This window comes from Hesperophylax consimilis, chromosome 26 (genome assembly GCF_061612785.1).
Source record: "Hesperophylax consimilis isolate HC1 chromosome 26, BYU_Hcon_1.0, whole genome shotgun sequence".
NCBI classification, from domain to species: domain Eukaryota; kingdom Metazoa; phylum Arthropoda; class Insecta; order Trichoptera; family Limnephilidae; genus Hesperophylax; species Hesperophylax consimilis.
Genome location: NC_142861.1, coordinates 14,478,553 through 14,494,516, shown reverse-complemented (window position 1 = coordinate 14,494,516; position 15,964 = coordinate 14,478,553). Strand labels below are relative to the sequence as shown.

At 34.2% G+C, this 15,964-nt stretch overlaps 1 protein-coding gene across 1 annotated transcript in view; it reads right to left on the bottom strand.

Annotated features, from left to right (window-relative positions):
• Nucleotides 1-1,731: 1,731 nt before the first annotated feature.
• Nucleotides 1,732-15,964, bottom strand: part of Got1 (Glutamate oxaloacetate transaminase 1) — a 35,700-nt gene continuing 21,467 nt past the window's right edge. The window contains exons 4-9 of the mRNA XM_089647459.1: nt 15,107-15,215; nt 11,786-12,003; nt 10,253-10,403; nt 9,686-9,851; nt 6,750-6,821; nt 1,732-3,831 (exon numbers count right to left, since the gene is read on the bottom strand). Coding sequence (XP_089503585.1) covers nt 3,618-3,831; nt 6,750-6,821; nt 9,686-9,851; nt 10,253-10,403; nt 11,786-12,003; nt 15,107-15,215 — 930 coding nt within the window. The 3' untranslated portion in view covers nt 1,732-3,617. The remainder of the gene's footprint in view (nt 3,832-6,749; nt 6,822-9,685; nt 9,852-10,252; nt 10,404-11,785; nt 12,004-15,106; nt 15,216-15,964) is intronic.

Below are 15,964 nucleotides of genomic sequence, written 5' to 3'. Positions count from 1 at the left end.
CCAATAGATGTCAAAAATTAAAGGACAGGTTTTTGTAGGTTTTTTTTTATCATTAAAACTAGTTTTTTTTTTCTATATCAACTAAAATCTGATGAATAAGTGAGAGTAAGTAAATTATTAACTCCTGAAAACAATATAAAAAATAACACAAGATAGAAACCAAATAAGCACTACGACAACGAATGTAAACAGAAAGAAAATTTTCTGATCCCAAAAAGCGAAGAAATATTTATTTTTCAGGTGGAAAAAAACTTTCTAAAAATGAGCATCCTTCTTTTTAATTATCGGTCCAATCCTTTCTAATCTCAACGTTTCTGTTTACAGCGTTATGTATTTGAATTCAAAGTCAATTGCTGTCATTCGGATAAAATTAAAGAACTCCATTCAATTCCGTCGTTAACGTAACAAAACCGCTTGGAGAATTGTTTCTATCAAGCCAACACTTTATTTGGGCCGTAAATTTGACAACGGCAAATAGTTGTTTACGGGAAGCCATCTTACCGCAGATAAAATTACGGGTATAGCGGTCGCTGTGAGCACTTCAAAGGTAAACTTCCGTGAGCATTAATTACCATAAGTTGGATGCATATGTAAACGCTCGTGTGAGTAACTTATTAAAAACTTACGTAACTCGTAAATTATACCACAACCGGTATAGTCTTCCAGTATAAAATAGGTCTCCTTTCGAGTTTTGCTGTAGCAAATGCAGTTTATGAACAAATTTTGTTTTTATTTATTAACCCTAGATAACTAATCGCTCGTCGAGGCGACGACGCGCTACTCGGCAAAATTCGAAATCACCTACTTCCCCCGCTCCCCGACCTTGACTCTTTCATTACTTTCCTAACTTGAGTAAACAGTGCAGCACGTGACGCGATTGCAGCCACACGCATACTAGGACATGCCCTATGACCATCTCGTCATCCGCTGGACGAAAGTTTAGTTATATCAACAATTTTATTGTTAAGGTACGTACGTTCATATAATCTTATATTTATTATTAATGTTGGCGAATCTTCTACAGTAGAAGCTCCGGTTCCATCTAAGTCAAACGTGCGTAAAATTAGCTACCCGTGTCCATCCAAGGCCTGGAGGATGACAAAACACCGTTGCACCAGATGTAGAAAGGCTATTTGTGGTCCACATAATGTTTACATGTGTGGTCACTGTGTAGACTGATATTAATTTGTTAATTATAAACCTTACTTTTGTGCCATGTAACAAGTTCCTATCTTAATTAAATATTTTTGATTTATTTCTAGTGTTTTATTGCGTAGTCCACTCAACGAAAGTGTAGTTACAATGAAACAATGATAACAGTTTAGTTATCTAGGGTTAAAGAGATAAAATAATATACACAATAAATGAGTAATTTTGTGTTGATTTATTCAAATTAATATAAATTATAATGATACACAAATATTAAATCAAAAAATGATTGATGTAGTAATATAATATCCATTACAAACAAAATTTCTAGAATGTTTTATAAAAAAGGTATTTATTGGTATATAATATTTACATCGAAATAAAATAGACCAGTTAAAATGTAAGTATTTTCACAAAATTAAAATGCTTTACAATATTTCAAATTAATTGAATATTTATTTAAATAACATAATAAAAGCTAGCAAGCACCATTGAAATAAACGTAAAGCAATACAAAAATAAAATAAAACATCTATGAAAATAAAAATAACTTTTCTGTATTGTATTTAATATAAATAAATAATACATACATCTTTTATTATAATTTTTTATTGCTTCACTTAATACCTCTGTTTAAAACTTGAGTCAAAATGTAAACCAAAATATATAATATTATTTAATTTAAATAAAATAACTTTGTTTTTAATATCACTTTATTGTGCCTGAAACTTTATCAGGGTTATATAAAACTTTTTTTTTTAAATATGGTGAAACAGAAACCGGTTGGTTTTATATATTAAAAATATATACAATAAAGTAATAAACAAATTTATTTTATTCTAATTACGTGTATATCAACAAAATGTTTGGTACATGTGAAAAATTAAATATTATTTAATATTTCGTACGAATAGACATTGTTTGTAATAAACTATACTTTGCTTAATTTTGTGCAATTATATTTAATTTAAAATGAATAATTTACTCATTTTCATATTGGTTATTCTATAGAATAATATTATGCTTATATAAATACTTAACAGGTGAACTTTGAATAATTATATGATATTAATAAGTACGGAATGAAATAGCTTGCAGTATTATATTACATATTGCCATGTTTAGGAGAGTTTTAATATCAATTAGTGTTTACATATTTTCTAATATTATAAACCCTAATAAATGCGGAAACATTTGTTATGGTACCCCCCAAAACATGGCAATTATTTAAAAGCAAATTAAAAGCGTTCGGAAAATAGTATTCAACTAAGCAGCAGCCATATTCAATTAAGATCTAGCAAAAAATTATTATATGTTCACAGCAACACTCAAAAATAATGTTAGTTCATATTTCTATCACTTCAAATAAACGCCAATGTTATTAGTAACTAAGTTTTGAATATTATCTACATTGTAACACTAGAGAACACATTGGTGTTTGTTACTTGCTATTTGAAAAGTCTCTACTGACATTCAATTAAAAGTCATTCTCAATTTGAAATTAAACCTTATATTAGTAGAGTGTATCAAGAACTCTTTAGTCCTTTCGTTTCACACATCCTGGATGAATACGAAAGAGACAGAACATAACCAGAATGTCGAATGTTTCCACTCAAGCACATAGAAATCGAAGCGTATAATATTATACACTCTTTTATTGTTTTGAATACAAGAGTTAGGGGGTATTTCACTATGTCGGGCTAAATATCTGACTAGCTATCCGTTGGCTGGCTTTAAAGATCAGAATAACTTCTTTATTCAACGGCGACCGTTTCACCATTGTTTCCGAGCTTCCGGATAGATAACACTCGAAATAGTCTGGCAACATCGCAAAATGTTTGCAGTTACTCCATCTACTGCCACGGCTGTCATGCGTCACAGTCTGCACACCGCAAAGTGTGCATTTTTATGGTTATGTTATGTTAATTATCAGGTCATTTTAGATAGATTCGTGTCGAATTAATACATTGTTTCTTATTTTGAACACAATCAAATAATTCAGGATGGATCATACAAGCATTCAAATTCATTCAACAAAATTCGACTCACTTCTCCGCTGTCAAACTCGGAATGTTTTGACGCCATCTTTGATTCGAGGAATAGCGCCTAACGTGAGGTTCGAGCACTGATTAGTCAAATCGAACTTTAACCCGAGCATTAGCGTTATTCAGATATAGTGAAAACGAAAAAATGACTAATCCGCGGATTAGTGCTTAGTCAGAACATAATCAGAGATAGTGAAATACCCCCTTAGTGTTTTAGTTAATTTTTAAACGAATCGAGCAATGCGTATGCAATGATTTACGACGGATCCAATGACATTGCTGGGTCAAATGAAACCTTGTTATTTTAAAAAGTCGACATGGCAACATGGTGAAATATTTAAAAATCATCTTTGTGAAGATTATCTATAATTTAAGCTAGTTTAGAAAGAAATTGGCTGCCGCGTCAACAACATTAACTGTCGTCTATTCGGGGAAGCTAGCGATGGCGTCGTAGAATGCCTGCGCGGTGTACTTGACGTTGTTGGTGTTGATGCCGCACATGCTGATACGTCCGGTCTTCAGCAGGTAAACGTGGTGCTTATCGATGAGGCAGCGGACTTGCGCCTCCGTCAGGCCGGTGTATGAGAACATGCCAATCTGATTGATGATGTGCTCCCAGGTGCCGGGGGTCTTAAGTCTAAAATGATACAATAAGCAATGTTGATTATTTTTGTTTGAAAAAAGCTTTGTTATCACATTACTAAAATACTTTTTTTTTTTTTTTTTTTTTTTTTTTTTTTTTTTTTTTTTTTTTTTTTTAGTAATTTGTACATTTAAGTTTACAAATGACTAATTAATTATTGCATACAAATATACTATGTTTTTTTTTCTTGCTTGATGTGGCTCCTACACAACATCTTGAACTTTTCAATTGGGGCAGACTTAAGGTTTTCCGGCAGCGCGTTATAGTATTTCATCCCTTTATATAATATACTATTCTGGGTATTCGCTTTGTCCTACTTTGGTAGTCTAATTTGATTGTACGTCCTAGTTTTATGTTTGTGTATGTCCTTGTTGTATACAATTTTATTCGAAAAATATTTGGGTAGCAGGTTGTTTACAATTTTGTGTAAAAATATCATCGTGTTCAAGGTCAACATCTGTTTCACCGTTAGCCAATTTAGTTCGTTTAACATTTTATTTACTTTTGAATACCTATTTCGTCTGAGTATTATTCTCAATGCCCTATTTTGAAGAATTTGAAATTTATTTTGCTCTCGGTCGTTGCACAGGAAAAGGATAGTTGAGCAGTAATTAAAATGTGGAGCAATAATGGAGTTATAAATGGTGATTGCAGTTTTTTCGGACAGTTTTTGGCGAATTCTTCCCAAAAAAGATATTTTACTTTATTTTATTTTATTTTAAATACTTAACAAACACATGAAGTTTCGTTGCTACGTACAACTGTTGTGATGTCCGCATATGGGACACGGTGGCTCGTAACCCGACTGCTGGGACGTTCACGTACAACGGTTAAATTTTCAAAGATTTCTCAATCATTTCAAACCATAATTTCTTTAACCCATCGGCATACTAATTTGTATTGACATCCGTGCATACTTGAGAAAGATTATTACTGTGCAGTATTGCACCCCATATTTACCAAAATTAAACACTTTTTATGCTTTTATATACATTATAATTATATTGTGAACTACAGGGTTTTCCAATAAGAGGTATTATTTTGATATTCAATCGTAAAAGATCAATGGTTTCGTTGCTTGTGTGGCACGTAGCGCCGTCTTGTTGAAAGTAAACGTTGTCTAGATCAATACCATCCAATTCCGGCCATAAAAAATCATTAATCATCTCTCGATAGCGCAATCCATTCACCGTAACTGTTGCTCCAGCCTCATTTTCGAAAAAGTAAGGTCCAATGACTCCGCCGGACAATAAACCGCACCAAACAGTCACACGTTGAGGATAGAGAGGCTTTTCAACAATAACTCTTGGGTTTTCCGAGCCCCAGATGCGACAATTTTGCTTGTTGACGAAGCCACCGAGGTGGAAATGGGCCTCATCACTCAAGATGATTTGCATTTGATTCACTCAAGTGAATTTTAATAATTTAAATGCATTGTTGAAGCGTGTATCGTTCCATTTTTATTAATGGCGTAGTTTCTACTTGTCAAATGTCAAAAAATGACAGCTTCAAAAGTAACATCTACCGAAATAGCGGGCTATTCAAAATAACACCTCTTATTGGAAAACCCTGTATCTAAGTATGTGGGAAAAGTTTTAGTCGCCCCAATGGGGCGGGCAATATGCCGATGCGAAAAAAGTGCAGCCCCCCAATCTTGGCGGCAGGTATGCCGATGGGTTGATATATCAGTGTGTAGATTTAGAATCGTGTTTTTATTTTATGTGAATAATGCACAAGAGTCCTAAATGCTCCCAACGGGAACCAGTGAGACTATGGCATCCCCAATTGGGATATTTTGTGAGGCTGAAGGGTAGGGGGGAGGGGAAGAGGAAGGTGGGGAAGTTCCTAGTTTTTCAGATCTGGTCACCAAACATGACCAAAGCCATTTCAAGCAACTTTTCAATTTTGAATGGTGGCCTTACACCAGGGCGATACTGAGAGTATCTTCCACTGTAGAACGTGCTGCAAGTATACTATATATTATTTTAAATTAATAAATTGTGAAATTAATCAAATAAAATTTACTTGCGTTCGCCGGGATTTGAACCCGAGACCTTCGGCTATTATCTAAGGACAATATTAACCCCTTAGCCTCAGAACGCTGATCTCTCGGCGCACCTAGATGATGCTAAATGCCTCCCAGCACCAATCTGTCACACTTTGGAGTATCATATACACATAATACATATTATTATATATGTACATTAGGGTGTATCGATTTTTAACTTTTTTTTTGTTTTCAAATTCCAAGTTAAAATAAAGTTGCTACTAGGTACCACAACTTACCACAAAAAGTTTTGGATTTAAAAAAAAAAAATTCGGTCTCCCGCACAAGGCCTAAAGTTTTCATTTTTTTCAAAAAATATTTAAAAAAATTAAAATTTAAAAAAATAAAATCGTAACTTTTGTGTTTATTCCAAGTAAAAAAACATTAATATTAATATTACAATTAATTCCGGTGGTTTCAACTTTAAAAAAACATGGTTCATATATGTACACGAAATTACAAAATTTCATAAAAATTAACAAATTTTAGGGCTTGTGCGGGAGACCTAAAATCCATTTTTTATAAAAAAAAATCGTTTCTTACTTATTTTTATGCCCTAATATTACTGTTTTTTAACTTGGACTAACACAAGAGTTACGATTTTAATTATTTAAATTATAAAAAAAATTGATATTTTTTGAAAAAAATTAAAACCTTAGGCCTTGTGCGGGAGACCTAAACATTTTTTTAAAAATCCAAAACTTTTTGTGGTAAGTTGTGGTACCTAGTAGCAACTTTTTTTCCACTTGGAATTTGAAAACAAAAAAAAGTTAAAAATCGATACACCCTAATGTACATAAGTGACCTGGGAAACAAAAAGAGTCCATGAAATTCAAACAATAATAAATATAATGGAGTTACTTACGCAACAAGCTCATCGTAGAGGGCCTGTCTCATGGACTTAACACGGGATGACATGATCTTGATGCATTCTTGCCTGGAAAAAACAAATCACTTTAGTATAATCCATGGAGCGATAACCACTCGAGCGGTAGAGATTTTTGGGCGTTTTTTTTTTGATTCCGCGCTCATTCCAAAAATCATACCTCTTTATAATAACATACATAATACGGAAATATCATTTTATAAACTGCTTACTGTGGTTTAATCCATCCAGGGTCATATATGACTAAGCGTTCATATATAATATAAGAGTATTTTTATCTTTTTTTCTATCATGACGAAAATATATATTTTTTTGATGTTAGAATAATGATAATTCTTTCCAGCTTGCCTCAGATATTTATACTGGAATCCATTAATTAAATCCTAAAAATGGCCAAAATGAATAATTCATATCTATCGGTTCAACTTTAAAAATTATTTATTATTTTTTATTATATCAACGAGATAAAAATGAAGGTACAGTTTTCTTACAAATTCCCCAAACAAAACAATGTGTTTTCGAAATATCGAGCGCTCTCAATTGTTCTATGATTGGAGTAAAAATTTAAGTAAAAATGAGGTTAGCATTTTCGACAAAATGTTTCACGTTTGATATTAAAATTTTATTATTTAGTAATAGTAATCTTTATTTTAAATGCATACACCGGAAAGATAATTTTATATAGTTTCTAAAACAGTATTTGTTTTTACGGAAAATTAAAAAATAAAAAGTACATAACGAATTTGAAATACACAGAAAACATTGTAAACTGAACAAAAGTGATGAAAGTACTGAAGGGTTAAATCAATTAATCTATATTTTACTGTTTATTATTCCATATTATTTGGTTTTATAAATTAAAAAAACAATCATAAAATTTATAAACCTGTAAAATTCTGTATGTCAGTTACTGAAATAGTCCTACTTTGTACTTATTTGAGGCAATATTAAATATTACTATCTCTGTATGTTGTCTATAGTCACAAACATTTAAAAAATACAATTATTAACATGCAAACAGATGTTCATTATTTATTTATTTATTTATTTATTTATATTTTACATGTATATTTACAGAATAAAAATATCCATTAACAAAGATACATTATACAATCATAATTGCCTAATTAGCAATTTAAATTTAGTGATGCGCAGGTGGAAAATGTCGATGTCAGAGGCTAGTGAGTTAAGAAGGCCTATCATTCTTCCGAGAGGCATTGCTGATGGTAAGTTAGTCCTACATCTCGGAAGAATGAATGGTTTGTGTCTACGCGCTCTTGCAAAGTTATCAGGGACGTAAAATAAAATTTTATTCAAAATTTCTGGATTGTTGGTGTGACCGTTCAACAAGTTATAGGCCATCATCAGCAACGCAGCTTTCCGCCTGTTGACAAGACTATCGATACCTAGCATTCCGGAAAGGAAGGCTGATGGGTATAAATATGGATAGTACCCGAAGTCTCTAAGATAAAGATAACGTAGAAACTTCTTTTGTACTTTCTCTACCATAGAAGTGTACGTTGCATCCCCTGGTCCCCATATTATTGAGCCACTTTCCAAAATACTACGTACTAGGCTAAAATATAGACAGATAGCTTAAGGCGATGCACTACGTAGTAATTTAAAATCATGTGTTTTTGGTTTGAAAATTTGGTCGCCTGGAAATGTTTCAGATGCTTTAATTAAATACTGCGAGTAGAATACATCTTGGCCTTTGAAATAATCGAGTATTTTTTAGATAAGTCTATTTATAAGCCCAGAAAAAAATAATGTATAAGGCCTATGAAAACTGCTTTAAAGTTCAAAATCTACTTACGAACCCATTTTCGGTTATGGTTTTATTTTATAATGTGGCAAATTAAGTTATTTATAAAATGATCGAAAAACATTTAATTATTACATAGATAGTATAGAACGAATCCAAAACAAATTTATAAAATATATTACCCACAGATTCAACAATAATTTTGAGTGTACATTTGAAACTTTGCAGCGAAGACGAGCAGTAGCTGACTCAATATTTATACACAGAATTTTAAACAATGAGATTGACTGTACTGAACTTCTGTCCCTTATTAACTTTAACATACCTTTGAGACATACACGACATACAGTGCTATTCCACACGCTAAATTATAAAACAAATGCAGCATCTAATTCGACAATTAACCGAGCTCTTCATACTCTAAATAATATTTGTCTAAACTCTAACATTGACATTTTTTCGGATTCACTGCCCAAATTCAAAGCGCATACATACAGACACACACACACACATACATTACACACGTCACACACACACCTATAAACTACACAAGTCATTTGGTAATTAAGGAATAAACATACCACTTAGCAGACATTACAAGGAAACATATCATAGGTACACAACATGAAGTATCTTATTCCTGTATATTGTTTCATCTCTGTAAATCATGTACTGTTTGTTTCAATAATATAAAAAAAAATAAAAAATTTGTGCCTGAACATCCACAAAATAAAATAAAAGGCACTTTTTGGCCATGTTTTTTTCTTACATAAATCAAAACAGGTGGATGGTGTGAAGCGGGAATTTAAGCCTTATCGCCATCTACGTAAGATGTGTTATTGATAGCGGCTCGATTCAAAATATTACATGACGTAGTGCATCGCCTTAATCAAGCTAATGACTAAAAATACTATCTCTTGAAGAAATTCAAAATAAATTCATTTTATTCTCCACCGCTTTTATAGTCCATCCAGTTTGGTCGTAGCTCAGCAAGCTTCTATGCCATATATCTCCCATTGATTATATTATCTATAGGTATGGAGAGAGAAATGTTTGAAGAATATATGGCACACAAGTGAATGGAAGAGTTCGGTTAGCACCCTTCATCACCAAGGTCAGGTTAATTAGTTACGTGTAGTTATTATCTTACCACTCGTTGAAGAGGTCAGCGTTCTCCAGCACCCTCTGCACGATCCTGGCTCCGTGGGCGGGCGGGTTGGAGTACATGCCCCGGATGTTGATGGTGAACTGCGAGGCCACCTGGCTGGCCAGAGATCCGTCCTTCATCACCACCGTCAGATTGCCTACTCTCTCACCTGGAGGAGAACGACATGTTCAAGAATATAAAAATAACATAAAATTTATTATGTAATTTTTTTATTTATGGTTTTTAAATAGATACATCCTAATTCTTACGTCCTAGTTCAATCCTTAAACATATATTAAATTTTTAAAAATACATTTTTTTTTATAAATTAAGTTAAATTTGTTCGTATGTATTTTCTACTAATTTAATTTCATCTGGTAATTCGCCAAATATCTTCATTGCTTCGTCCATTAACGACTTTTGATTTTGGTTAACAAAATTGCCTCTCAAATGGTGAGTTTTGGAGTCTTCTCGGACTATGCAAATATTTTAAGCTAGTAATGCCATTTCCACCATGGTGTTTAAATAAACCAAGATGTCATCTTTTTATTTTGTTATAAGAAAACTCACAGTACAGTCCAAAGTTCTTGGCGAAGGACTGTGCGCAGAAGATCTCGAATCCTCGGTTGACGAAGTACTTAACGGCCCAGCTGTCACGCTCCAAGTCTCCTGAGGCAAAGCCCTGGTAGGCAATGTCGAAGAAGCAGAACAACTTCTTCTCCTGGAAAACAGAATGAGACGTTAGTTACCAATGGTTGATTTCAGTTATTGATTTTACATCACTCGCACAATTAACGGTATTATTCTCTGTTATGTTGCGTTGGAAGGCGTGTCTGTTGTTAGTTAGTCGCGAGACTTCGGAACTTCCGGAGATTGCCGAAGGTCATTGCGCATCGCCAGATCTAACCTGCTCGCTCCTCGAGCTAGATGTATTGTTTTGTATCTACAATAAAGTTCCACTGTTCAGAAGAACCTACGTGTTTAATTGGAGAATTCCCATCTTCCAAGAGCATCTTAGACTGGAGAAAAGGACCCAGTCTAAGTGATTAATATTAACGGTATCTCTGGAGAGATACCATTTGAATACCCACAGGGGAAATTAACCTTTAATTATCAGATTGTTTATTTTAATAATTACTTCAGTTTTCATACATCTCTGCTTAGATTTTTATTGTTTAGCTTCGTTCAGCAAACTGTATTTTAATTACAAGGGAAAATACTTAAAATTTACAACCACGGCAGGTCAAGTTTACCACAAGAGTCATTTTGCACACCTTTGGGTCCAGAGGAGGTTGGCGGTCATTCTTAATGGGAGTTCAATCAGAGTTCAAAGAGGGGAAAAACAAATTCTTTAAAATCTTTGTTCACTTAACAAATATTAAGTTTTCCAAAAGTGAAATCTGGCGAATTTTGTAAAAGTTCAAATTTATTTTTTATTTAATTTATTTTTATTTTCAATACTCCAAACTAGGCAAATGCCCGTATCATGGTGGTAACATATAACATAGACATGATAGATGTTGCATGCACAATGGTGGTTGGTTCATTGTTGCTATTGTTCAGAAACCGCACAATAACACACACACACATAAACATCCCAACTGTCTGGAACCAGTGAGACCATGGCATCCCCAATTAGGGTATGTTGTAAGGCTGAAGGTAGTGTGGAGGGGAAGAGAAAGGTGGGGAAGTACATGGTTCTTCGAAGCTATTTCAAGCAACATTTCAATTCTGAATGGTAGTCTTACACCAGGGAGATACTGAGAGTATCTCTGGAACACTCTGGAACATGCCGCAAAGATACTAATGAAAGAATTGTGAAATAACACAAATTATAAGTGCAACACAATCAAAAGCAGGGAAAACTAATTGTATGAATTATTTTAGATATCATTATTGATTATACTCTTTAATACTATTATACTGTAAATTGATTGATTATTTAATAAATAAATGATTTAATCAAATACCATTTATTGGACCATGCCGGGATTTGAACCCGCAACCTCAGGCTTAGTAAATAATAATCGGGTGTAATATATAATAATCCGGTGTAATAAATAAATAATAATAAATATGCAGTCGCAGAAGGAAAGTAATTACCTCCATGACGTCAGCGATCTTGGCCCACTGGTCCTGCGTAGGGTCGCAGCCAGTGGGGTTGTGCGCAATGGCGTGCAGGATGATGACGGAGCCCTCGGGGGCGGCGGTCAGGTCCTCGATGAGCCCCTCGAAGTCGATGCCGCGCGTCTTGGGGTCCCAGTAGCGATATGTGCGCGCCTCTTCGAAACCGGCGTTTAGGAAGAGGAGGTGGTGGTTTTCTGGAATCAATGATGACGAAAAATGAACAATGCTCGTTGAATGTTTAAAAAACTCACTGTGGGAAAGACAACATAAGCATACGAATTTAAAAGTTCAATGAATAGTGTACATAGATTTTAAAACAGACTAGACAGAATTGAAAAATATTTCATAATACATTAAGAAAGACATAAATAAGTTAAAGAGTTTGAAAGAACGATTATAATAAAGCTGTTGAGAAAACATGCTGAACTTTTGTAAATGTTTTTTTGTCACTGGAAGTTTTAGGTTACTAGGTAATGTGTTGTATTGCGTATATGTAATGTGTTGTAAGGGAGTTACTGTGAAACTCTCTTAAGAAGTTTTCCAAGGGACCGAACAAAAAAATCCATCCATCCAAATATGGCAATTTTTTAAATGAAGATTTTTTCTAGTATTGTAGAAGTAGTTATTATTATATATTTTTAAATGAAGAAAAAATATTTTACAGTTTCCGGATACAACAAGATGAATACTTTCGTATATTTTCAATCATAGCAAACACAAAAATCTCTAACTGCCACTGCGTAACTTGCGTAATTTGCTTCAACAAAGTTTTTCATTTTGTGACTGTTGAAAAGGGGTTCATTTCAGGTACCTACGCTGTGACACTACTTTCGGTTTATAATAGTTTTTTTACTGACGAACTTCTAAAACCTCTTAAATGGGATGCAGGTAATAATAATAAGACTTTCGGAAAAAAAAAGGGTCATTTATAAGGTATATTTCACCACTAGTTTTCATTTATGACGCATTGATTAACCACTGAACTTTTAAAACTTCTTAGTCGGGAAGCAATTTTAGCTAAAACTCCTTGTGTAGTAATTGTGTTTTTTACAGTTTTTTGTACGGGATTTCAAGAGGCCGAAAAACAAAACTTCTTATGTAAGAACTACTTAAGCGAGTTTCACTGTAATTTCAAATCTAGTCGAGCGAGTAGATGACGATAAGTGTAGTTGATTTTTTGATTGTGTTATGTGCTGGTGTATGTCGGAATTAAATGCTGGTTTAGTGATGGTGCATGAGGAAACATATATGAGGGCGGAAACCCCTGCTAATCATCAAAAGTAGCGAACCACTTGCTGACCTACGGCAGAGGTGTTACTGATATAATTTAAAATTTGCATAGGCATAGTCTCAGGTTAATTAACTTTTGTGATTTTAGGCTGTGTTGTGCTACCTCTATCCTTTTAAGCCAATGTTTCGGGCAGGTTTGCTGTGTCCACTATCGGGGCAAATGTGTAGTGCAGGAAGTTGTTTTTTTTAATTGTGTATTGATGATACCACATCATAGTTAATTTTCATCGATGTGAGCTATACCGATTACTACTTGGAAATACCCTTCCAAATTATTATTACTCTTGGCCGCTGAATATTGTTTAGGACAAAAGGCAGAAACGGAACCATACTGTCTTTCATACATCGCCCAACTGGGTGGCCATATGATTCTACTGGTTAAACATACATAGTAGACCGGTCAGTGGCTGAGTTCACATCGCGTTTGGGTCCCACCCAGGCGTAGTGTGTTCAATTCCTCGGCTGGCTAAGTCCTCCATCACAACACAAGCAACATTTTCCACTTACTGTGGTGGTAGTAGGAGATTTTTAAATATTGTCAGGTTATTCGTAACCTGATAATGTTTGTCTTTCTTTTTAAAAAAAGAAAACATACTGGGGGCATTTGTTAAGTGTCACTAATATTGTACTTAAGAGTTTCTCAGGGAAATCAAATGGCGTGCCTGTTAGGAAGACATGGGCAGTGGACCGATAATGTCAATAATTGTTGATGTTTAATATTGAAACAATTTTATGATTATTCCACATTCCAGTTCGTACTCAAATTCTCATTTCCCTTATTTTTTTCCTTTCTTTACCTTCAGAGAAAGAAGAATTGAATCCTATAATTTCTATACCCGCTATATCCGATTTTTTGACAAAATGATCTGAGTACGACATCTTGTTCACATTTTTGCGAGCAACAAGAGGAGCCTAAAATTGAGTTTCAAAACCCTCCTTATCACGACCAAAAACCATGTTAAAACTGCGAGTGAGTAACCAAATCCGCTATATCATACAGAAAGTTACTATCAAAACGCGCTATATCGGATTCAACCAATCACAAGCGGTTATTTTGCCAAAATACAATATGGCCGCCGCTCTGACGCCACGCTCGTGTGTCAAAAAGATCTACGCGTGTGTTTCTAAACCCGCCATGTCGGCTAAGTTGACTTTCAAAAGCCTCTATATCACGAAGTGAGTATCAAAATCCACTTTATCAATTTTATTTATCGAAATTACTTAATTATAGCTAGACATATATAGAAAAATAAATGCTTTTCGAAATGTTATTACTGCAATTCATTATATAAAAAATTGTAATGCAATTACTTATGTACGCTAGAGATGTGACAGTTTTTTGCGGTTTTCTCCGAATCAATGAAAGTTGATATAGCGGGTATAGAAATTACACGACTCAATTGAAAAAAGAATACCGACGCCAGCGTCATTTGTTTTTTTTTTTGGATTGTCGTTGTCGTTGAGAGTGCATGTTATTTCGCAGCTCGTATCATTATTGATTATTCTTGTGAAAAATCCAAGTACATTATTGTCGTGTGGTGATTGTAAACAGAGTTTGTGTTGTGAAAATCTCTAACATTAACGAAATAAATTATAATCTAAATAATGAGCACACTTCCATAATATAAACATTTATAGTTTGGAATATTCATTGACAGTAACGAAATACATTCAAAACTTTATAACTTAGATATACACACTGCACACTGCAGTGCACCTCAAGGCAGTCGGTAGTAATATCACTGGACTGCAAATGTAGCCAGCTGTACTATAAGGGTTAATGGTGCTTATAAGGTGTACATCTATGAACTATAAGTGACCCACGGAATCTTCCAGAAACCAGCACGACTCCAAAAGAAACAAACATCATCAACAGGTAAAGGTTTCCTTTTCTCTTTCCTCGTATTCCGTGCGACAATAACAGGATCGCAAGATCGTTTCTTTTCGTTTAAATACAGTCCATTTAAAATACCAATTGGGTATAAAACAGTTGATATTTGTACATACCCCATGTTGGTTTGGGATAGTAGAAGATCTTCTTCTTCATTTGTTTGGCCAGGAAGTCAGCTCCCACTCTCAGGGCTCCGGTACCAGAAAGGCATTGAACTCCGGACACCTGGAAATGATATACATAATTATCAGCAAAAACACAACGCCAGTGTCATCATATCCATGACTATCTAACTAACCTAACACAGGGGCAGGCTGAGAGGATAGACTGCCACACAACTCTGTCTTGGCACACACTTCTTTCTTTTAAAATTTCATTAACCGCTTCTGTGCCAAGAGCGAGTTAACTCGCATTCTTGGCCTGCTGTGCACAGCTACACTTCTACCTACTGGCATTTAAAAGGTTAAGTTCAAAAACACATTCGAGAGAACTCAAATAAAAGTAATATGTATATGCCTAAAAAAAAGAGAGAGAATATATGACGAAAATGCGAATGGTAGCAGAAGTCAGCGTTGCTCGAGGAAGACATGGCACGATCAAGTGAATCGGATACTTGAGTCGGGGCATGTCAAGATGGAAGTCAGAATAACAGAAGAGTATGTATGAGACGATATGTATGAATATGAATGAGGCAAGAAGTGTGTGCCAAGACCGAGTTGTTTGGCGCTCCTCCCTCTCTGCCTACCCCTGCGGGAAAAAGGCATCTTGGTTAATTAGTCAGTATAAAAAGAGCTCAATAAATTATTTTTTACTTTTTATCTAACTTTAAACTAAATTTTTCGGTTTTGGGAACAGATCATATGGTCTCATAGAAATGTTGTATCTCCCTTACTATCATGGTGAGAAATATTATCTAAACGGTGTCAGAAAGAGAAAACACCACACTTTATATTCCAATCAAGAAGTTAACTACA